The 23,127-nt window shown below is 35.2% G+C and overlaps 4 protein-coding genes and 1 pseudogene across 5 annotated transcripts in view; 3 read left to right on the plus strand and 2 right to left on the minus strand.

Moving 5' to 3' along the window:
* The first annotated feature begins 395 nt into the window (after positions 1-395).
* LOC108816044 (cytokinin dehydrogenase 7) lies at positions 396-3,794 on the plus strand. The gene is made up of 4 exons (XM_018588607.2): positions 396-1,247; positions 1,398-1,673; positions 2,424-2,686; positions 3,334-3,794. The coding sequence occupies exons 1-4, from the start codon at positions 519-521 to the stop codon at positions 3,641-3,643; spliced, it is 1,578 nt and encodes a 525-aa protein (XP_018444109.1). The 5' UTR covers positions 396-518; the 3' UTR covers positions 3,644-3,794.
* Positions 3,795-8,979: 5,185 nt separating this feature from the next.
* LOC108827861 (uncharacterized) lies at positions 8,980-19,109 on the plus strand. 2 transcript variants are annotated; one of them, XM_056990991.1, is made up of 5 exons: positions 8,980-9,890; positions 9,987-10,054; positions 11,925-12,057; positions 17,880-18,038; positions 18,152-19,109. In XM_056990991.1, exon 5 carries the CDS (start codon positions 18,735-18,737, stop codon positions 19,056-19,058), a length of 324 nt encoding a protein of 107 aa, XP_056846971.1. In that variant the 5' UTR covers positions 8,980-9,890; positions 9,987-10,054; positions 11,925-12,057; positions 17,880-18,038; positions 18,152-18,734; the 3' UTR covers positions 19,059-19,109. The 2 variants fall into 2 exon arrangements, with proteins under 2 accessions (XP_056846971.1, XP_056846972.1); XM_056990992.1 differs by lacking the exon at positions 11,925-12,057.
* Positions 12,801-15,292, minus strand: LOC108816568 (60S ribosomal protein L27-3-like; annotated as a pseudogene).
* Positions 19,110-19,127: 18 nt separating the features above from the next.
* Positions 19,128-20,337, minus strand: LOC108827860 (ylmG homolog protein 2, chloroplastic). The gene is made up of 3 exons (XM_018601359.1): positions 19,993-20,337; positions 19,692-19,897; positions 19,128-19,523 (listed from the first exon to the last, which is right to left on the minus strand). Exons 1-3 carry the CDS (start codon positions 20,299-20,301, stop codon positions 19,277-19,279), a joined length of 762 nt encoding a protein of 253 aa, XP_018456861.1. The 5' UTR covers positions 20,302-20,337; the 3' UTR covers positions 19,128-19,276.
* A 310-nt stretch (positions 20,338-20,647) lies between these two features.
* LOC108814534 (copper-transporting ATPase PAA2, chloroplastic) overlaps positions 20,648-23,127 on the plus strand; it is a 7,504-nt gene continuing 5,024 nt past the window's right edge. The window contains exons 1-6 of the mRNA XM_056990990.1: positions 20,648-21,380; positions 21,452-21,529; positions 21,917-22,014; positions 22,096-22,149; positions 22,275-22,361; positions 22,450-22,614. Of these exons, the coding sequence (XP_056846970.1) occupies positions 20,744-21,380; positions 21,452-21,529; positions 21,917-22,014; positions 22,096-22,149; positions 22,275-22,361; positions 22,450-22,614 (1,119 nt within the window). The 5' untranslated portion in view covers positions 20,648-20,743. The remainder of the gene's footprint in view (positions 21,381-21,451; positions 21,530-21,916; positions 22,015-22,095; positions 22,150-22,274; positions 22,362-22,449; positions 22,615-23,127) is intronic.

A 23,127-nucleotide genomic window follows, 5' to 3' on the forward strand; every position in this document is an offset into this window, starting at 1 on the left:
TTTTTTTGGCTTTTATGAAAAAACAATAACTACGTCATGTATCTATAATGCCGTAAGCATACAGACCAACTTTATTACACAATAAATTTCTTAGATTTTTCTGCTTTTTTTCTTTTTGGGTACGGGACAGATTTTGAGGATCCTTTAACCATTCTTTTAAGACTCGTTGAATCTTTTTCTATTTTTCTTTTTCCTCCTTTAGTTATCTTCACATAACTCAGTGTTGACAATTTTAGGAGACGCCTTTAAATCCAATATCTTCGTTTAAACAACAAAACGAATCAAAATACGCTATTAAAAAATACAGTATTGATTTTAACGGCCGAATGAAATTTAAAAAATCTAGCAGTTAAATAAGAATAATCCTAAAGCTGAACTCAGTGGCTATTTATAGCTAAGACACATCTTCTCTCACCACAGACAAACCAAAAATAAAAAGAGTTTAGTTCCAAAAGCTTCCACCTACAATATAGTCTCTCCAATAGCAAATAGCAAATCACACAACAACACACACAAGAATGATAGCTTACATAGAGCCATACTTCTTGGACAACGAGTCCGACGCTGCCTCCGTCCTGACCGTCACCGGGAGATCTTCCGACGGTGTTTCTGAGTCACTCAACATCCAAGGGGAAATCTTGTGCGGCGGCTCTGCCGCCAATATCGCCGGGAAGGACTTTGGTGGCATGAACTGTGTGAAGCCTCTCGCCGTAGTGAGACCGGTTGGACCGGAGGATATCGCCGGAGCGGTGAGAGCAGCTCTGAGTTCCGATAAACTCACGGTGGCGGCCCGTGGAAACGGCCATTCTATCAACGGCCAAGCCATGGCGGAAGGAGGGCTCGTCGTCGACATGCGGTCCACCGCCGATAATCATTTCGAGGTTGGTTTCTTGGCCGGTGGCGATGGTGGTGGTACGGCGTTCGTCGACGTCTCCGGATGGGCATTATGGGAAAATGTGCTGAAACGGTGCGTTTCGGAGTACGGTTTGGCGCCGAGGTCGTGGACTGATTACCTCGGGTTAACTGTAGGCGGGACGTTGTCTAATGCCGGCGTTAGTGGACAAGCGTTCCGTTACGGTCCGCAGACGTCAAATGTAACGGAGTTAGACGTGGTAACGGGGAATGGTGACGTGGTTACTTGCTCGGAGATGGAGAACTCGGAGCTCTTCTTCTCTGTTTTAGGTGGTCTTGGCCAATTCGGTATCATCACCAGAGCTAGGGTTTTGCTTCAGCCAGCACCAGATATGGTGATTACTTAAAACCCCAAAATTAAAATAATATTTTATAATCTCAATTTGATATTTATCTAATCCAATCAAAATCAGAGAATTTGGATTATTATTTTTTTTTAAATGAATGATGAGTGATTTTTAATTTTATATAAATGATTGTATTAGGTGAGGTGGATAAGAATAGTATACACCGAGTTCGACGAGTTCAGTCGGGACGCTGAGTGGCTAGTGAGTCAGAAGGACGAGGCATCGTTTGATTACGTGGAGGGATTCGTATTCGTCAACGGAGACGACCCGGTCAACGGCTGGCCAGCAGTTCCACTCCACCCGGACCACGTTTTTGACCCGACCCGACTCCCACAATCTTCTGGGTCGGTTCTTTACTGCCTCGAACTTGCTCTTCACTACCGAGACTCTGACTCAAACTCAACCGTCGACAAGGTAACTTTCAAACTCTCTGCAATAGTTTGTTGTTATAGCAACCGTTCATTTTCATGATCCGACGGTGGCGGAAGCTTCGGATTTTCTAGAAACGGCCCCGTTTTTTTCTTTTCTCGCTAATATTGACTCGACACGTATTTAATACAGGACCGCTTTGAGTTTTCTCGACCTCCATGATTAGCATAAGATTCAAAAATAGTGAAAGAAAAAAAGATAATATAATTTATGAATAAGGAAATATAATAGGGTGTTGAAAGGGAATTATACAGTCTCTTGTCTGACTGCATAATATGAAACGGACTATACATTGGGTAATGTATCTTCCATTTTGGATTTTCTGACAGAAAATTAAAATTAAATGTGATTTTTTTCTTTCAAGTGCCCACTTCTTGACCACGTTATTACGAGAACGACCTCTGTCTTCATTTCTCATTGAAACCCATAGTTACCATTCTAACTCAATTATTTAGGTTAGGACACACTTGTGACATGTCCATTGGTCATGCGTTAGAACTGTATTTATATATTTTACAAGCTAACGTTCTCAAGTAAACAACATTGATGGTTTTGATTTCAACCGGTCCCAGAAAATGACTAAAAAATCTTTTTTTTTTTTTTGCTAAAATGACTAAAAATTCTTGCCATCGTTTTTTTTTTATTTTGCCATCGTCTTATATGTGGCATGTATCTGTTGATCCTTGAATGTACTGAAATACCCCTGACCTGTTTTTTTCTTCTTTTTTCTGAAAGAGAGTGGAGAGATTGATCGGACGGCTGAGATTTGACGAAGGGTTGAGGTTCGAGGTGGATCTGCCTTACGTTGACTTTTTACTGAGAGTAAAACGGTCCGAGGAGATGGCAAAAGTGAACGGCACGTGGGAAACGCCACACCCTTGGCTTAACCTCTTTGTGTCGAAGCGTGACATTGGAGATTTCGAACAGAAGGTCTTCAAGGAGCTTGTCAAGAATGGAGTCGGTGGGCCTATGCTGGTCTACCCACTCTTGCGAAGCAGGTGAATATCACCTTCGCTCTTTTATTACTAGGACCCATTTTTTTAATCTCTTCTTACATTTCGGGTTCGACAAGGCAATCTATCTATATCTTAAAGAAGACTATTTATTACAAGATCGGTCTAGTTCAGTTTTTTATTATGGCACGTGTTAATCAATAGTTTTAAGGTTAGTATTAATACGACGCCGTATTAGGTATTACGGTTGGGTGGGTGACGGAGTTAGATTGCAGCCGTCGTTAAGGTTAGCGTCATTTTGGGAAAAGTTGTGTCTGAAAGTTGAAATCTGTGGGGACAAAGATACGGTAATGGGACCCAGTATATACTAAAGTTAATTTTATTTACTTATTTTCTTTTTTAGTTAATAATCCTTTTGTACTTTTACTGAGCTGTGATGTATGGATCCGAGGGTAGTTTTGTCTTGAGATTTTTTTTTTACTCTTATGTGGAAAACGAGATTTGCTGGTACTAACTGGTAGACGTAAGAAAATGAAATCACTCGAATGGATTACTGCAAAGAGCCAAAGAGGCTGCCTAACTTTATCTTTATTGACCGATTTGTCCTTTTATATTTGGCATGATGATTTTATATTTGACTTTTTGTTCGATTTAGTAGTGGTGTTAACTAGGAATGATGAACTTTTAATCAGGTGGGATGACCGTACGTCAGTGGTTTTACCGGAAGGAGAGATATTCTACATTGTGGCATTGCTTCGGTTCGTGCCGCCTGGTGCTAAAGCTTCATCGGTCGATAAGTTGGTGGCTCAAAATCAGGAGATTGTTCAATGGTGTGTCAAAAATGGAATAGATTTCAAATTGTATCTTCCTCATTACAAGTCTCGAGAGGAGTGGATTCGTCACTTTGGAAACCGATGGTCGAGATTTGTTGATAGGAAAGCTATGTTTGATCCCATGGCCATCCTTTCGCCGGGTCAAAAGGTTTTCAGTAGGGCTCTTTGACCCCCTATTGTTCGTTTTTACTTCGGTATTCTTGAGTTTTGTGGGATAAATGTAATTTTTATGTAATTCTTTTTTTCCGATTTTTATATGTAATGGACCTTTGCGTCTTGTCCAATTATGGAGTTCACTTCAAAAGAAAAACGTCCTTTTTTGTTCAATATAAAATTTTCTAAACAATTAATTATATAGCCATGTATTTAACACCAGCTAGTAATTGTTTTGTGTCTTTCTTTTCTTGGTATCCCCGATCTATAGAAAGATCCGTACTAATCTCCAATGAGATATGCAGCTTACGAATAGATCAATTAACTTACCAATAAATCATTTATTGGGATATGTAAATGGACCGTAATCAAATATTCATGTGACTTAGTTTCGCATAGCAAGTAAATCATATCTGAAACGTATTAGCATCCGAAACACCTTTCTTTACCACTTATGTCTTTCTTTTTAACCTTTCGTGAGGTAAGGAATAGCTAAGGCTCATCTGAATGATATGGACATATGAAGTAACACATTGATGAAATAAATCGTATGAATGTATGTAAGAGATTTTGGATTGATGTTCCCGGTTCAATGTTGCCTCGGTTATTTCACTTGTAAACCAGCTCCAAACTTTGGTTTTAGGACAAAATTAATATTATTTTTTATTTTCAAGAAGATTTTGGATCGATGATTTTTTGTGTGTAAATTTTGAATTCAACCTGTGTCAGTATTGTTCTGTGAGTTATATCATTGTTTATGTAATTTTTAAAAAATCATTAGTAGTTAATTTATTCGTCCCGGTTAGATGGTTGATTCCAAAACTCCTTTCATGTATGCACTAGCAATATGTAATTTAACCCATAAACTGAAGTATCAATTCGGTTTGCCCCTACACTTTTGTACGTATTGAAAAAAATCTTTCGCATATACGTATTAGATTTGATTAGTATTAGATTTGATTTGCGTTATCAGAATTTGATTTTCAGGTAAAAAAGGTTAGTTGGTATAAGTGAATTTTGATATACATATTTATGTTATGTCTTTAATTTTATTTAGTGTTTTTATACATGATTTGAACTCGCGGTTAAATCGGTAAACCTAATGATCCATGCATATTATGATTCAAAGTTAAAAAAAAATTCGATAGAACCCAATACTAATCTAAAAACTCACCACTAACTTTTATTAAATCTGAAAATATTCTTAAAAAAATTGATGGAAAATTTTATATACTTTTAAATATTACATAAAACTAAATAAACTATAAAATTTGTGATTTTTAGACTCTGACTTGAAATTTACTTTGATAATTTAAAATAAAATTAAGATCTTAATTATATTAGAGATAAAGAAAGACAGGTCATATTAAATGTTTTTAAATAAATGTTAAAGTGTTTTTTTATACATGGGGTCTAAAGAAACCCACATGAATTTTACAGCACCTGTAATACCTAGGTCGACATATATAATAAATAATACTAGTTTTGATAAATATATACTTTCAAATTTTGTTTGTATTCTTTTATCATTAGAAAATATGTTTGATTTAGGATCTTTGTTTTGTAATATAGATCTATTATTGTATACTATTTGATAAATGATGTTAAAACAGAATTTTGAATCATAAATAAGTTGATATTTTAATATACTTAACGAAATAACAAACTTTACAAATGTAAGTTGGTGGGATTATATATAGCTAAGTGAAAAATGACTATAATATAGTAAATATATAACTTATGTAAATGTGGATCGATGATGAACTACTTCATATAGCTTTTAAACAAAAAAAAACATTTATGCAAATGTGTTTATAATAAGAATGGATTTGTTATATAGATAGAGAGTCAATGTAATGTGCCAAATAATAAGTAATGCTCGGATCCATTATGTATTTGAATTTTTTTTTGTAATTACTTTGTTAGATAATTGCTAAAATATGACAAGTTGATTGATATATTAAAGTTTGGTTGACATTGATATTTATTAGATTTAGTCTTGCTTTATTTATACTATATTTAAGGATGATTAGTTATTAATAATATAGATTAGAAAAAATATATGGAGTATTGTTTTTAATTTTTTTTTATCTAAAAGTAAGTTGGATCCGCTTTGTATTTCTGTTTTAATCTTATTTGTTGTTGATTTTGGACTGATGACCATTTTGTGTGTGTAAATTTAGATTTTAACTGCGTCAATATTATATACATATATATATATATATATATATATATATATATCATATACATTAATTGTATACGTTTTTGATATCGTTGGTAGTTAAGTTATTCGTCTAACACGGGAGGAAAATCCGAACTCATTAATATAAACACTAGCAATGATAATCTTAACCAATAAACTAAAGGGTCGATTTGGTTTGGCCCGTAGATTTTACTCTGCATTGAAAAAATATTTTTGAAAGGTTTATCAAGTCAAATATGCGCTAACACTTTACATAGTGTTTTGGTATTTCCGCGAATATTGGTATACTTTACGGCATGTGACGCATGTCCGATCTTGGATAATAGAGAAGAGAGTTGATAGACACTGAAAGGATTATTCTTCACATGTTGCCCCGATAATTAATACAGAAAATAGGAAAGGATTAACCAAATCCATCATCCATTATCCCTCCTATTGGTGCCAGTCCATGATATATACTATTGTGATTATGACCTTATTTTGGATAATTCCTACTTAATTATATTATGTCCTTTCGAATATCCGATTTGGACCGTTCGAATAGTCTATGCACTAACAGTTATAAATGTGAGTTTCTTTCTTCCAAATTTTATTTTAACAACTGTGACATGTCATAGACCTTGCAGTCAACGTTCATATTCAACAATTGTTCATATTCGGTGATGTGATGGCGAACTCGAATTTAAATGGAAAAATAATATCATACATAAAGACGTCGACGGGAAGCAAATTAGATGATGTCCATATCAGTGCCATGTTAAATTGTTAATATGCTATATAGCACGAAAGAAGTATCGAATGAAGGTGACATTGAGCAATAACCGGTCGTTAAGATAAAAATAGAGAGAAAATATTTATTTATTTGATTCAAGCTCAAGACCATGACATATATTCTAGTTATTTGTAGTAGTTTAGTCTTGGAAGATTTACTTTGACTCGTTAGCCAGTTCAAATTATCTTTTTATTTGCTAATCACCGGGGGAAAAAGGCACTACTAGACTCGTGTTTGGGGCATCAGATTCTTCTCTTCTTACCACAAAAGAGAGTCAAGGAAAAAGGTTTTGAGCTTCACCAACCTTTCAAAAAGAAAACGTCTACATATATACATTTTCATTTCTTTTGTTGATAATCATATTTTCTCTTTTTCTCTTAAATCATATATTTCCGTGTGTTCCTCTTAATAGATTCTGATTCGTTTGTCTTCTATTTTTCTTTTTCTTTTATATGAAGCTCACATGCCCATAAAGATAGAGTAAAGCTAGTTTGAGGTTATCAAAAGAAATGATTCAATTGTTAATCTCTGTTTGTATACATCATCAGCTTAAAAATTATTTTTGCTTTGCGTATACATATTTGAAAAATAATTAATATAATCAAAATTACTTGAGAATCAAACCAGGCATAGAAAGATCACGAAACTTAATTTTGTGATTATTTCCACATAGCATTTGGATCAGCCTTTCTTTTAATTACACGAATACTCAAATGTAGCGCATCTATTAGACAAAAAAGCTATCACATATTGTAGCTTATTCAATCTTAATTAATTCGTTTTTCCTAGGACGGATCCTTGCCCCACCACTGGTGCTTGCTTATTACTTTAAAACCTTGAAATCCGAGTGTTTTTTGACCCAAAAGACATCTCCAAATCTACTTTTGGTCTTGCTGTGAAAAATATAGTTGTAATATCACTCGTTAAATTTTTAAAATAAAAGTCCCACTCATATAATAAAAATTCAATATCGAGAAAGAAGCCAATAATATTTATATTATATTTTTGTGAGGTAGTGAAGCCTTTTCTTGATTTTATAGAGAACCACAATCTCTGTTCAACAAAGAAAGTGCCCTTTTAGAATGAAAAAATGTGAAAGCTTGTCGCATATCAATAGATAAAAATCTTCCCACAAAATAAACTAAAGAGAAAAGATGTTCAAAATTTTGGGTTCCCAACCAAAATCTACTCGAATTCTCCCCCTAACATTATATACTACATATCAAATTTTTTTTCTCGTTGCTTTTCTGTTTGTCTTTCTTTCACAAAAATATGAGAACTAGTTTATAATATATATATATATATATATTTTGTTCGCTGCTTTAGATATTTCAGTTATAAGATGATGATTTCATTGTAAGAGGAAAACATTATAAAAAACGATGGGCTAAATATTTCCCATGCAAGATCATTCGTCGTACGTTATCCGGTAAACGTGTTATGCATGCACCGAGGACGTTCTTACTATTTTATAGCTTCGTTTTCACTAGATCGAGGAAAGTTACTCTGTAATACGTACTTATATAACTTGTTACATAATGATACGTACTGCATTTTTACCTTTAACATGAGATTAGTTTAGCAGGTCTTATGATTAGTTCAGTGTTCTGCATAACATTTTTAATCAAAATAAATAATAAATTACCATCATTTTTCTGTTAAAAGTAGAGTTAGTATTTTACTGCGATTTCTTTCATTTTACCATTTGTAAAAATCTTCAATGAGAAAAAAAAATCTTCCATGAGTAAAAAATGAAAAAAATATAATTTCTAGAGTTCAAAGACAATACGAGGTTTTCCAATAATTAAAGACAAAAAGTTAGAGAATAAATTTAGATCAATAAATACAAACAAGTACCACTATAATTTCAATGGGTACAACCTAACCATTATCTATTTTCGTATTTGAAATGCATGTGTGGTGCACGTTTATTTTCTAAGTTTCTCAATATGGATGCCTTACAAAAATATATATGTATGGTATCTGCAACTTGGATTATTTTTGGTGGTAATACAAAATTATAATACAACGGGGTAACGGGCCGGAGACTAAAATTCAACGTAAATTCATATAACGTTTTGCTGAAATGTATCTTTATTAACTTTATGGTTGATAAATTCTTTTTTTATGAGATTAATGAAACTGAAGCAATAAAGTTTCAGCGGGAGTAAACCTTTGTGAGCTGGGTTTGTTTAACACGTGAGTGGAGATGCTTTTCATGTGGATTTTGATTTGCTTTGTAGCGAATGAATTAAATAACCAAAAGAATATCTCTGGTTCGAGATAAAATGAAAGAAATATAAAACTTTTTGGTTATCAAAATGATAAAGTTTTAGTGTCCAAAAATGAAAACTACAAAAAGAAAAAAGGGGAATGCAAATTTTATAGTAAAAAGAATAGAGCAGAGTCGAACAACGATTAGAAGACAATTATCATAAAGATACTTTCGTTATTTAGTCCTAGGACTTGCTGCCGTAGCCAATGTGTATATGTAGGAAAACCAAAAGTATTTTTTATTTTCATGTGATCATGATTAAAAAAAGGTTATTTCTCAAAAAAAGAAAGTTGACTCGTCTTGAAGCAAACTAATGTGACGGTAATATTCTTACCCACGTCGGTATGGTTAAATGATTGTTCTCTCCAGTTATAATCTTACTCGTGTCGATATATAACATATACTAGGTAGTAACCCGCACTTTGCGCGGGATGAAATATTTATATACTGTAAATGTTAAAGTTATATATTTTGTTTTGATTATGTATAACATAGTATTTTCTATTACATTTAACCACATAATCGATTATTGAATGTTAAAGATATAATATGTTTAAAAAAGCTATGATTTGATACTCAATAATAGAATTGAAACATAAGTTTCTTTGGGTCATATGTGGGTTTGCGGTTTACACAATTGAGTTTGGTGATGCAAACTTTTTTTATTTTCCAAATTTCTCTTAAAATAAATGAAAAGATCATTTCTCGCAAAAAGAAATTTGATTCCTATTGTAAAAAAATGTATCAAATCTTTTTCCACTAAGCCTTCCTTTAGTTAATCTCAATTCAGTGAACATATCTGAGAACAAACGAACTCGTCTATTCGTGATATTCTCCAAAGGTTGGCAATTCATTCTTGGGAAAGGCAAGACATCAGAAAAGTAGACTGATTCATTTATGATTGTACTGATTTGCCGAGTTTATTCTGTCGGGAATATGTAATCCATCGACATCTTGAAGAATATTAGATGTTCGTGATTATCTTCAACAGAAATCGATTCCTTAAATTGAAGGTAAAAGTACTAAAAATTAAAGTGATCCTCAGGTGGAGAAAAACGAATGATTCTTTTCATTATGTTTTATTAATTGTCGGAGTTTTTAATGCTCAGGACACTGTCATACGTGTTGTTTAGAGAAAATGACTCGTGTTTGTGGTTGAGAAACTTCCAAAAGAAAGGTTAGAATCCTAGCTCTTAAGATATTTTCTGGGTTTGATTCTTTTCCTGGTTGATCAATAACCTATGATAAACAAAACCGAAAATGAATCAGATAAATTAAATATAGCTATCCAAATTCAGAATACATAGTTGCAGCATAAAAGTAATTGAAGGATATTCCACCCTCTAAAACAAATAATTAGTTTAGAGTAAAAAAGCACCAAAATAAATTTTTACATAAAACTTGCATAAGATAATAAATCAAAGTCTTCAACTCTGTTGCTCTTGAATCAAAATGCACGAGAGGGACACCTGAAAGTAAATAATTTATTTAAACTTCAACACTATAAACATACACTAAATTATGTTTACTACTGCTATTATAGGTTAAAAAATATTTTAAAATCATAATACACTCATATTGATTTATAGTCCTTAATTTCAGAAATTTGAGGATTAAATAAAATATCCGAACAGCCTTTCACGGTTGTTAGATGCCTGAAGCAACCTATAAAACTCAACAATTCAGTTCTGATCATAAACTTACCATTACACCTCTCAATTTGTCATAGCTTAAGTACACAAAACAAAAACATTTGCATTTGAAACAGTCATGTACTAATATAACTTCTCAGACCATATGCAGCACACCTAACTTGAGTTAAACTGCAGTAAGTTAAGTCGTTATGTCAGATAATATAAATTGTGTACACATAAAAGAAAAAATATATATAGCACACACTCAGTATCTATCATAGAAAAGATGATAATGAACTCATGTTAGAGTCGACTACGACCATCTCAATTATCCACCTGAAGCAGAGTACTGTTTCTAAAGACGAATGATCTTAACCTTGATCTTCCACATTGTTTTGAAAGGTTTGAGATCAGTAACACTGCTGAAAGAAGCCATAATGTTTATTACAAAAACTGAATAAAGAACGTATATAGAGTAGGTGTGATCGATTATCGGTGGCCTTAGCCACTTTATATAGTCTAGATGTTATACTCGTCAATAGGTATATATGATCTTTTGTGATCAAGCCGTGGGTAGAAAGAATCGCAAGTTATATTTAATATTTTTTTCTTTTTGGAAATAAAAATATACAAAAAATTGGAAAGTAATAATTAAAATATTAGCTCAAATTTTTATATAACAAATCGTTAATTTACATTAAATTGACGGTGAGCAGGTAATATTCAGTGTTGATATTATGTATATTTTCACATTAACTACATTAACTTTGACGCTTCTCCAAGTTGAGAAGACTTCGTATGCAAGCGATATATATTTCACCAAATTATTAAAATTATGAAATTTATGAAATATGTTTACCACTTTACATACATTACCTCGTTTAATATGCAAGTTTTATATGTCTTTTATCAAAAAAGTACACCAATTACAATTCTTGATTGCTAAATAAATTGAAACATGTTGGCTACCTTTGAAAGAAGACTAAGATACATGCTATACATACAACAGACATGTATCACTTACAACCCTGTTAAGACCTTGAATTTCCCGTATGAGAGAGACCTAATACTGTAGTTTTGTTTTAGGAACAGTACATGCAAGAAAATACCCTCAAAGTCTATTGAAAACTTACATTGAAAAAATTTACCTCAAAGTTTCTCAAATTATTTTATATTTTAATATTTATTAGCATTGAATAATAAAATAAAAATCACACATCATAATCAATTTATATAACATATAAATAAAATATAAAATAATTTATTCATATATTATTAGTATAGTACTTTCATAATATAAGTCTAATTAGTTGTGAATATTAGATTTGTTTATATGATACACTGTGATATAATAGACGATTAAAATTACAAAATATAATTATTCAAAGGAATAAATACTTCATATATTATTAGACCATTGGGCATGGAAGGGAATAAGGGGAAACTCTATAGAGCACGATGTAGATTGAAGAGGGGTGATGCTGTTTTCAACAGAATGGCTGATAAATGGAAAACAACATCGCTGAAAAACAATCGCTGAAAAACGGTCAGTTAGTTCTGATCATCTCTCTTTCGTCTACCATATGTAAATGGTTATGACTATCTCTGCTATGCGTTTATTTAAAAAAGTTGTCTTACTTAAAATTAACCTGGTAGACTAATGTTTTATGTGATCTGCTCATCTCTTTATTTGTCTTAATCATAGAATAATGTCATTCTCTCAATTTAAAGACCTCGAACCTTGTGGATTTTTTCCGTAGTAGATACATGAAAGAGGTCAACAATGTAGTTAGGCCACTGCATCTTAATTATTGATGTTCTGTTTTTTTTAGATTAAAGAGTTGTGATGCTGTTATCATAAGAATGACCGATAAACGGAAAGCAACAACGCTGACAAATGGTCATTTATTACTGATCATCTCTGTTTCCTGTACCATTTGTATAGTGTTTATGACTATCTCTGTTGTGCGTTTCTCGAAGTAAGTTAGTTGTCTTACGCAAATTATTCATGGCTGGCCAACGTTAAATGTGATCTACTCATCTCTTTTTTTGTTTGCCTAACACAAAGAATACTGTCATTATCTCTACTGAAAGACCTCGAAACTTGTAATTGCTGTCCATAGTAAACGAAAGAGAATGATTTTTTTTTAGTTATGCTACTGCATCTTAAGTATTTTTTTATCAAATGATCGTAACCAGTGGCGGAGCTAGCATAATCCTCCACCAGGGTCAATTTCATAATAGACATTATTATATGGTTCATTAAACTAAATATATAAGTTTCTCCAGTATACAAGCAATTTTTTTATTTATACAAAAACCATGTGGGTCATGTGACCCCCTGGCCAAGGGGTGGCTCCGCCACTGATTCGTAACTAAACAAAAAAAACAAAACTTCCAAGAATCAAATTTCAAACTATTGTCTTAAACCATCCAAAACACGTTCCACAAACTACAAAAGGTTACTGAGATTCCATTACAAAAAACGATAAAGCATCTCAGAACCTGAGCTTGGTGAAGAACCACATGTTCTTCCCAGTCTTGAACCTCTCCTCGAGCTTAGCCTTGGCCTCCTTAAGAGCCGCCACCTTCTTATCCTTCGAAGACAGAGCTTCGAGAGTCCCGACCTCCTTCAGATCCACGTCGAGCGTGTAACAGAGTAGGTATCAGATGCTGGTAGTTCACGACCTTGATGAAACACTTGACCCTCGACTTCTTCGTCGTCTTCTTGGCTGAGTCCTTGCGGATCACCTTGCTCGGATACTTCTGAGTCCTTCGACGAGGCAGTGTCCGTATGGACGCTCGCGGTTTCCGTCGTCGAAGGAACGGATGATCACCGCCTTCTATCCGGCATAACGGCCGTGGAGGAGGATCACCACTTTGTTCTGCTTTAGAAACTTAACCATGGCTTCTCTCTCTCTCTCTCTCTCTCTCTCTCTCTCTCTCTCTCTCTCTCTCAAGCTCCCTCTCCAACTGCATCTTAAGTATAGATATTCTGTTTTGTGACATCTAACTGTTTTATGTTTGCGAATATATCACGTCAAAATGTTACGCGAAAGCATTCACGCGGCGAGTACTTTAAAAGGTAAGTTTGTGTTTGCATTAAACTCATAAATTTTGTGAGCTACGTTTTCCTGTTGACATGTTAGCCTTTGGATCGTGATCACAACCTCATCCGAGTTTGGCCTTCGCAACTGGAGTACCAGCCAGTTGTATGTTCTCACTAACTTTTGTCCTCCTCGTCTACGCTAAGTGCTGCCTCATCGATTTCGGATCAAGAACCCGCGACAGAACACGGCAAGACTCGAAGGGAGAGAACGATGACTCGGATCCATCCATCGTCGACAGGAAATGCTTCTAAGTGTTTCTGGTTCGTGGTGGTGAGTTTGGTACGATCTTTATCCACATGCTGAGATGGAGATTCAAATTATAAGTTGTAATTGTGGTTGTTTCTTGTCGTTTAACGTCAACGCTATACAAAACAAATGTAAACAGAAACAATTCGACTATGAAAAAAAATTGTTACGTTTCTTGTCTTGTAAGCAAATAAGGAAACAAAACAAAGAATTAAATGATCCATTTTTCTTAAAATCGCTCACAGAGTTACACGTGGAATGGAGCATTCTCATGCATTTTCACCAAAATCGTTTAAGGAAAACCTTAAAAATGATTCTCCTTTAATATATAGGGGATGTTCGCGTGTATATCGTTATGACTTATTTTTTGTGTAACTGTTAGATTTACTGTTTTTTTATTGAGTAATTAAAGAATAATTCTGAATTAGTATGGACTCATGTGTGATAATAAAAGAAATACAAATATTTGTATTTCAAATGTATGAACTCAAAATTCAATTTCTAAAGAAAAAAACTCACTGGTCGGCCTTCTCCTCTCTCTAAAATCCTCTCAACTTAGTAAATCTTTGTCAATTCCGATGACTGGCTCCGGTGGCTTTCTCAGCACCGGAGCTGGTTTCTCCTCTTATTTAAAGCTTTAGTTTGTGTTTTTGGTAGTGCGAAGGGCCAAGTTTCAAGGATGAATTGGTGCATGCAAGTTTTCTCTTTAGATCTAGCTGTGTTCTGTTCTTGTGCATGTCAAGGTTTCTCTTTAGCCTTGATTTTGCTTCCTTCGTTCTAGATCTATCTGCATGTTCTCTGATTCTAGTCAGCTTTGATTGAGCGGTTGTGACTGTGACTTCTCTCCAAGCTTGCATATCACCGGATTCCATGGTGTTTGCCTTTGAATTCTCTTCGGTTTCCTTCCGTTACTAATCTGATTCGTTGGATTAGTTTTGGCCGGGTGAATCGATTCGCTCCTTGTCATTTCCCAAGCGACTTGTTCGAGGTCTCCCCTTATGATCTAGCTTATTTAAAGGCGTTTTTAGAGTCGCTTCTCAGCTTCTCCGCCATTGCCGGTATGACGTATCGGTTATAAAGCTTTGGTCTCCATGCTTATTTCTCTGCGCTATTCACTATAGGAGGTTTCAGTTACCATCTGTTTGTGGTAAGTTTATATCAAAGGCCGCTTGGAGTTTAGGTGTTACTGCTTGTTTCTGGGTTGGTGTTCTTTATTGGCTCTTATTGCTTTCTCCAGTCCTTGTTCTTGGTCATGTTTGTGTATCTTCGCTTTGTTTTATGGTTTCCCGATTGTCGGGCTCTATCTCTCCTTAGTTGGAGCTATGTTTCTGGAGATTTTTATAATCTGCCAGCCTTATGTATCTCAAATGTATTTCGCAAAGCATGAATGAAATTCCAGTGTTTAAAAAAAAAAAAAAACTCACAAATTCAATCTACATCTTTACTGCCAAAAACATACAAAACGAAATAGTATTTGTGTATTTAAAATATGTAATGGTCCACTTGAAAGCGATGTCATATAGTGTTCAATTACAGCTATTTTCATGGAGGACCAAAGGACCATTCCACATTCAATTTCGATTCACATACTTTTCAGTTTTCATATCTCTATCTCTCTACAGCGACATCACAATGATGTGATGTGATATGTCCGACGTGGTATATATATACATGGACAAAAACAAACAGACGCATATCAAGCTTTTGCAGAGTTCTAAAATTTGAGAATTTTCACTTATTTCCTTAAATTCAGATAGGAATCGACCACACTATTGTTATGCGAGTTTAGACCCATATCGTAATTCAACAATATTAACACAGACCACACTATATATGTCTTGGTTTGATAATAGTATCTGAACAAAAGTGGATACTTGTTACAAAGTGAAATTTACATACCTACTGAAAGTAGATGATAATCGTGCATGGGAAAATATATCTTCGCAAAACAGTCCAAACTTGGATTCGAATGCCATCTACTTGCAATATTGTTGCCACGTTGGACTTGGATTTAAGGGATTTAACAAACATCCAAAGTCCTCTGACTCGATCCCTACCTCTCAAATTCAGTTCTTATTTATAAACGAGAGTGAAAAAATTATATGAAGAATATAGAAAAAGAATATATGTCAAATGGGCGGGTCGTCCATTGGTCGTCCACGTCCATATTTAAATGGACTTAATATGGACCCACCCATTTTTTCCATGGGTTATTAATGGACAAAATATGGATGACCATTTAAAAAATGGTATTTACGGGTTTTGGATTTCATGGACATGGGTTGTCTAATGGACAAAAAAAATCTAGGGTTTCAAAAAAAAATTGAGTTTTTCCCGCCAAAACCGAGAAATCGGATTTTTCCGTCAAAACCGGGAAATCGGATTTTTCCGTCAAAACCGGGAAATCTAGTTTTTCCGCCAAAATCGGAAAATCGAGTTTTCCGCTAAAACCATAAAACCGTAAAATCGCCAAAACCGTAAAATTAAGTTTTCTTGCCAAAACTGAGAAATCGGGTTTTCCCGCCAAAACCAGAAAATCGGATTTTCCCGCCAAAACCGTAAAATCAGGTTTTCTCGCCAAAACCGTAAAATCAGGTTTTCCTGCCAAAACCGTAAAATCAGGTTTTCCCGCCAAAACCATAAAATCGGGTTTTCCGGCCAAAATCGATTTTCCCGTCAAAACTGCAAAATCGAGTTTTTTTACCAAAATCGCAAAATCGGGATTTCCCGCCATAACCGGAAAATCAGGTTTTCCCGCCAAAATCGTAAAATCGAATTTTTCCGCTAAAACCGCAAAATCAAGTTTTCTTGCCAAAACCAAAATTGTTGTATTTATGGATTAATTTTAATTTTATGAACTTGTATATATAATTATAGACTTATAAATTATAGGCTTATAAATTAAAATCTAAAGTTTTCTTATATGGGTCTATTATAGACTCTATGGCAGCCCATAAAAATATGGGTTTTAGTGGATATGGTTCTTAATGGACATGGTTCTAATGGACATGGTCACTCTTTATCCACAAACAATAAATGGACAAATGGATACGGGCTAATAGACGTGGACTCGCCCAGTTTACAGCTATATCCTTGACATTGTATATACAAAGAGACAAGTGAACAAATTAGATGACTTTTTTTTTTTATTCTGTATGCAAGCCATATTTACTTCTGAAACTAAAGTGAAAATAGGCACAAAATTTTAAAACTATTAAAAATTAGATAAATTATAATAGTTTTTTTGTAACTGTAAGTTATAAAACTTTTATATGTTATCTCAATAAATTTTAAAGTTAAATAAATGTTTTATTAAGCCTTGTCCAGGATTAACCTAACTTGTTATATATTACACTGAATAACCAAGTTGATCTCATAGACAAGGAAATTAAGTACGCAGTCTACAATGAAATCTTTCAATTTTGTTTTTGCATAGAGGAAATCTACTGATGAGGAAAATGCCATGTGACTGTGTGATCATATGTTTTAATCTTTATCTCTTAAGTTGACACAAATATTGGACCCGTCTGCTATGAGGTTTTTAATAAACAAAAGAATTATGTATAGCAGAAAATCTCCAAAATTTGAAGCAAAATACAAGTTGAATCTAGTTTATTTTCCGGAAATTAAATAATCAGTACTATTTTTCAATTCAAACACTCGATTTTTTGTCCCAGAAAATCAATTATATCTTTAATTATTCTCTAAATTATCCTTGTAGTAGTATGTTTGCAGGTAGTAGCAGTATAATTAATCAACCTTTTAGTAGTAACTTTGTTTGAAGCGCAAGTTTGTGGGTATAAAACTAATATTTTTGTTGACAAAAATTAAAATAACTAGTGGTTTTTCTAACTGAAAAAATTAAAATTGGAGTAGAAATTCTTCAATGTGGGCCTTTGATACTGATGAGCCCACTTTAGCTGAAGGTCTTTGGTTTGTGAGTGTGTGTTTAAAGTCTCAACTGCTGGTTAATTCTCCCAAGTGTTTAAAGGAGTTGTTGTGTTTCTAACAGGTCGGCCAAGATACTGCTAGTTTGCTTGCCAAGATCTGCTAGAGGTTACATTATTTGGACCTCTCGTGGTATCGAAAACTCAAAGAATAAGATATCAAGACGGATCTTGAGAGTTTCTGCTCGGTACTTAGATCGCTTAAGCTATTTAGATGGAAACAGGTATAACGTAGTAAAGAAGCCTGTAATAAAACTTATGTTGAACTTTTTACCAAAGAAAAAAAAAACTTATGTTGAACTCAACCTTCAGATGATTACCGGTATTATCCTTGTAGGTAATGGATGAAAGACCTTTCAAAGATCGTCGGATTGAAAATGACTTCAGTTTTTGCACATCCTGATGACTCTTACTCAAGTCAAGTGTAGATGCCAAGTTATTCTGATGATGTTTTCAAAAAAAAAAGAAAAAGACAAGTTTTGGCCATGTACTATCACTAAAGGCATGAACCATGTTTTATTGTAAGACAAAATCATCTCCATACTTCATAGTAAAGAAGCTAGTAATAAGATTAACAGTCGCTACAGTGTCTTATAGGCTTTAACTTTATTACAAAAAGATAGTACTAAAAGGAAGAAGAAGAAAAGAGAAAAATGGCATATGATTCTACGGAATATTTTTTTATCAATGTGTGGCCGCCATTAGAAACAAAAGATTCCTCTGAACCAGAGGAAAATCTCTCCTCTCCTTCTCTGTAAATTGTTAACCGCTTCTGGACACTATCCTGCAACTTGTGTAGAGATTCTCCCCAGGAAACAAACCCTTTCTCTTTCAACAAGATTAAACACCAAGCAAGGATTGTAAAGAAGTTACCAGTTCGTATCTTGATTTTTCTACCAGTTATTTTTTTTGTTTCTGGCATGGAAACAGGATCATCCAGGTTTACTTCGTCCAGAAAGTTTCTGGCCATAAGCTTGTCTGTGCTAGCCGTGCTCTCGCCTCTCTACATAGACAGCTTATCAGAGGAAGATGAAGAACCGGAAGAAGAACTCTTCGGTTTCATGTTTTCACTTCCGGTGCTCCTCCTCTTCTTGGTTTTGGCCATTGCTTTGTCCTTGTACTGTGACCAGAGCTTAACCAGGTTTGATCCTTACTGGATTCACAGGCTTTGTGGTTCGTTTGGTGGGTTGCTTGTCATTCTCATCCTTCTTGTTTTCGTCTTGAAATGCAAAGCATCTCCTTAGACCCTTTTATGAAAGTTGTTAATGAAAGATCAACAAAGCTTATGTTTTGTCCTGAAATTTTGCAAAACCTTACAAAGAACAACATTTTTTTTTATTCATTTTATAAAGAAAATTTACACAAATATAACTCGGAATCCAGAGATGCAGATGAATAAAATTACTCAAAAGTTATATGTCACATTCTGAAGCGTAGAAAAGAGTAATGTTTTTTAATAAGGTCAGTTCATAGAAGCCGAGCTGGGTGTTTGGTTCTTGTTGCTGCTCAGCCTTCTCCTTCTCATCCACTTGGTCTCACAAGACGATGGAGAAGCCGCTCCTTCAGATGGTGGGAGCTCGCAAGGAAGCGCCATAGCAGTGCTGGTGAAGGCGTTGAGAACAAGGAAAGCCAAAATGGGAGATAAATCTAATCCTCCAAGAGGCGGTATGACTCCCCGGAATATGTTCAAGTACGGATCACATAAAGTGCTGACACAATGTTAAACCACACACACACACATTAATCAGAAACCAACAAAACAAATGTAAGCTTCTTGGTCAGTAAGGGACTTCCTTGACGAATAGTAGATTCATGAACTAGATGTAAAGATTGAAACTTCTAAGAATTATCAATAGTGGGCATTTCTCAATACGGACCTGAGGGGGTTAACAATGGCAGGAGGAGCAGTGGGGAACCAGGTGAGTACTAGACGGACAACAAGGATAGTGTTATAGATGTTGAAGAAGTTTATCAACCCGTTAGCAACCACCATTCCTGCAACCGAATCTCCAGGAAGAACCGCTGCAAACCCGTGTTCAGACATACCAAACCTAACCCTTGTAGTGTTGTTCCTCAAACGAATCTGATAGATAGATAGAAGACAAACAAAAGACTCATCCTTTGTAATAATAATAATAAACCACAAGGCTCACAAAATAACAATTGCAAGACTATTACCTCGTCGCAAACACCGCGAAACTCGGATGACAAGCGAACCGCTTCCCGAAACAGAGGGTTCTTAGCGGCGAGTGAGTGGACGAAGCCTGCGAATTTCTCAGTCGCGGAGAGCAGAGAACGATGGAAGTCTTGAATCAACTTGACGGAGTCTGAAGCTGGTGGTAGAGGTCGCAAACTGGGCTTGTTCGTACGCACGGAAGGTGTTTGCGTAAATGCCGAGGAGAGCGATACGAAGAAGTTCGGTATCGTTACTCCCGGAGAGGAATTGGAGCTTTTCGTATCTGGTTCATTGGCAGCAGTCGCCTCCATTGCTGCAGCTGAGCTCTGAGATTTTTTCGTACAAGGTGAACGAAGATAAAGTAAGATATTTCAGACAGGGGACACGTGGCGTCGTTAGCATCACTGTGTCCCAGAGACTCTAACCTTCTACTTCTCCCAGAGTCTTACCTATTCGAGAAGTCTAATTTTAAAGTCAACCTCTCATAACGCTGCGTTTTTTATCTTTCTGATTTTAGTGACAGCCTGGCACTACTTGACTTGTTTTGGGCCTTTAAAAAATTCCACAAACGCGGTTGTGGACGAGAAGAAAAAAAAGGCGCTAAAACACTTGTGGTTTCGATATTATTCCAAATCCGACGTGTCAATCTCTGACTAATCCGTTTCGGATTACTGTTAAAAAACGAACTCATACCACCACTGGATTTTTATTCACTATATCGTGACGATCGTTCAAACTCTCGCCGGCGAAATTATGGCGACCAATCTCCTCCGCCTCACTCTTCCTCCACCGTCGAGTCTGCATTTTCGTCCCGGTAAGCTCCTCGACGCTAAATTCTCGAAGCGAATCTTTCTCAGACATCGCCGCTCTCGTTTCCGGCGTCACTGTTCGAAACCTAGTTTCCTAGTATCGAACTCGATCGAGATCACTACTCAATCCTCCACCATCGAATCGGAGAAATCCGTTGCGAGTGATGATGATGATAAGCCGATTCTCCTCGATGTGAGCGGGATGATGTGCGGAGGCTGCGTCGCCCGGGTTAAATCGGTTCTGATGTCCGACGACCGAGTCGCGTCTGCCGTGGTTAACATGCTGACGGAGACCGCCGCTGTGAGGCTTAAACCCGAGGTTGTTGAGGCGATGGCGGAGGAGGATGCGGGGGAGAGCTTGGCTGAGAGATTGACGGAGAGCGGGTTCGAGGCTAAGAGGAGAGTTTCCGGGATGGGGGTGGCGGAGAATGTGAAGAAGTGGAAGGAGATGGTGAGTAAGAAGGAGGAGTTGCTCGTTAAGAGCAGGAACCGCGTTGCGTTTGCGTGGACGTTGGTGGCTTTGTGTTGCGGTTCTCACACTTCGCATATTCTTCATTCCTTGGGAATACACATTGCTCATGGTACATTGCTAAATGTTATATTTGAATGCAAATGGAGTTTTTGACTTTCTCTTGCAACTGGTGTTTACTAGGAGGAGTCTGGGACTTGCTACACAACTCTTACGTGAAAGGTGGTTTGGCTGTTGGAGCTTTGTTGGGACCAGGACGAGGTTTGCTTTTGCTTAAATATATTTTTCTTATTAGTCTAGAATGCTTACCATCTAATGCATATACGTTGAATAACTAGTAATATTAGGGAGAGATACTAGTAGATGCTCTGATTGCATATTTGAGCTTTGTTTCATCAATGTTTCGAATGGTAGAAGTAGTTATTCACAAGCTATTCAGAAATCCAACTCATTGAAACGGATAAACTCTTCCTTAATCACCTTGTCATAAGAGAGAAAACGATGAATTTATAGACTTATTAGGTGAAAGAGATGGTTCCTACTATTCTTTGAAAGTTGTGTGAATGCTTCAAAATGGTAGCAGTGATACTTGGCTATTTGAGGCTGTTCAGAAAGCCAAATTACTGAACAGATTAATGTAAATTGTAGATTTGCTGTTTGACGGCATAAAGGCTTTCGGGAAAAGATCACCCAATATGAACTCGTTAGTTGGATTGGGATCTATGGCTGCCTTTGCCATTAGTTTGGTGAGTTGTTTTAATCCTGTGATCTAGTTCTGAGTCCTGACTGGTACTTAACTGCAGTTCTCTGCATTGTGAATTTCGCAGATCTCACTTGTGAATCCCGAACTAGAGTGGGATGCTTCATTCTTTGAGGAACCGGTGAGTTTCTCTATTACATTCACAAGGGACTACGATGAAAACTTCCTACTTTTTTGTTCTACTGCATGGAAATACATTATCATTGGTATATTTCTGATTGATAGCTCTTGTCATTTAGCATGCAGGTCATGCTGCTTGGTTTTGTGCTCCTTGGTCGTTCTTTGGAAGAAAGAGCAAAGCTAAAAGCATCTAGTGATATGAATGAACTATTGGTAAGCTGGAACATTTCTCGGTTCTGCTCCCAAAATCAACTTGAAGGCTTTTCCTGCCTTTTAAAAAATTTGACACGTGCCTTTGCAGTCACTCATCTCCACTCAATCAAGACTTGTGATTACTCCATCAGACAATAACACAGCAGCTGATTCTGTACTTTCCTCTGATTCAGTTTGCATCAATGTACCAGTTGATGAGATTCGAGTTGGAGACTCGCTTTTGGTTTTGCCTGGCGAAACGTTTCCCGTCGATGTAAGTGATAGTTATCCATGCTGTCTGATCTTACCAAAAAATCATAGTGTGTGTATCTGAAAGCAAAAAAAAAAAAAAAAATTTAATGGGTGGTACTCTCATTTTGTAACATAAGGAAAGTACTAGATTTTGACCCGCCCAACCGGGCGGGCATTTATTTTATGTTTATAGTTTTTTATTTATAAATGATATATTTATAATATTTAAACATAAATTCAGATTGAAAATTAACATTTGTAGTTATAATAAAAATTAAAAGTTTAAAAAATATTTTGATATAAATTTTAAATTCCTAACTAAAATAATATAGAAATGAGTCATATTTTTTTCCAATTCCAAAATCTTAGCATTCTTAATAACAAATAAAATAATTTATAAATACATAAAATATATAAACATATTTGAAATTAAATAAATTTGTTAAAAAAAAATCTTACGCCATTGTTGTTTATTTCTATAGTTTGACCCGTGGCCGTATAAATATTTGCTTTCACTTCAATTTTTTATTTGTTC

This window comes from Raphanus sativus, chromosome 7 (genome assembly GCF_000801105.2).
Source record: "Raphanus sativus cultivar WK10039 chromosome 7, ASM80110v3, whole genome shotgun sequence".
NCBI lineage: Eukaryota > Viridiplantae > Streptophyta > Magnoliopsida > Brassicales > Brassicaceae > Raphanus > Raphanus sativus.

Coding starts and splice junctions, on each gene's coding strand:
- LOC108816044 (XM_018588607.2), top strand. CDS start 519: ATGATAGCTTACATAGAGCCATACTTCTTGGACAACGAGTCCGACGCT. Junction 1,248..1,397: donor TTCAGCCAGCACCAGATATG/GTGATTACTTAA, acceptor TGATTGTATTAG/GTGAGGTGGATAAGAATAGT. Junction 1,674..2,423: donor CAAACTCAACCGTCGACAAG/GTAACTTTCAAA, acceptor TTTTTCTGAAAG/AGAGTGGAGAGATTGATCGG.
- LOC108827861 (XM_056990991.1), top strand. CDS start 18,735: ATGGAAACAGGATCATCCAGGTTTACTTCGTCCAGAAAGTTTCTGGCC.
- LOC108827860 (XM_018601359.1), bottom strand. CDS start 20,301: ATGGAGGCGACTGCTGCCAATGAACCAGATACGAAAAGCTCCAATTCC. Junction 19,898..19,992: donor TTCGCGGTGTTTGCGACGAG/GTAATAGTCTTG, acceptor TCTATCTATCAG/ATTCGTTTGAGGAACAACAC. Junction 19,524..19,691: donor GCCATTGTTAACCCCCTCAG/GTCCGTATTGAG, acceptor ACATTGTGTCAG/CACTTTATGTGATCCGTACT.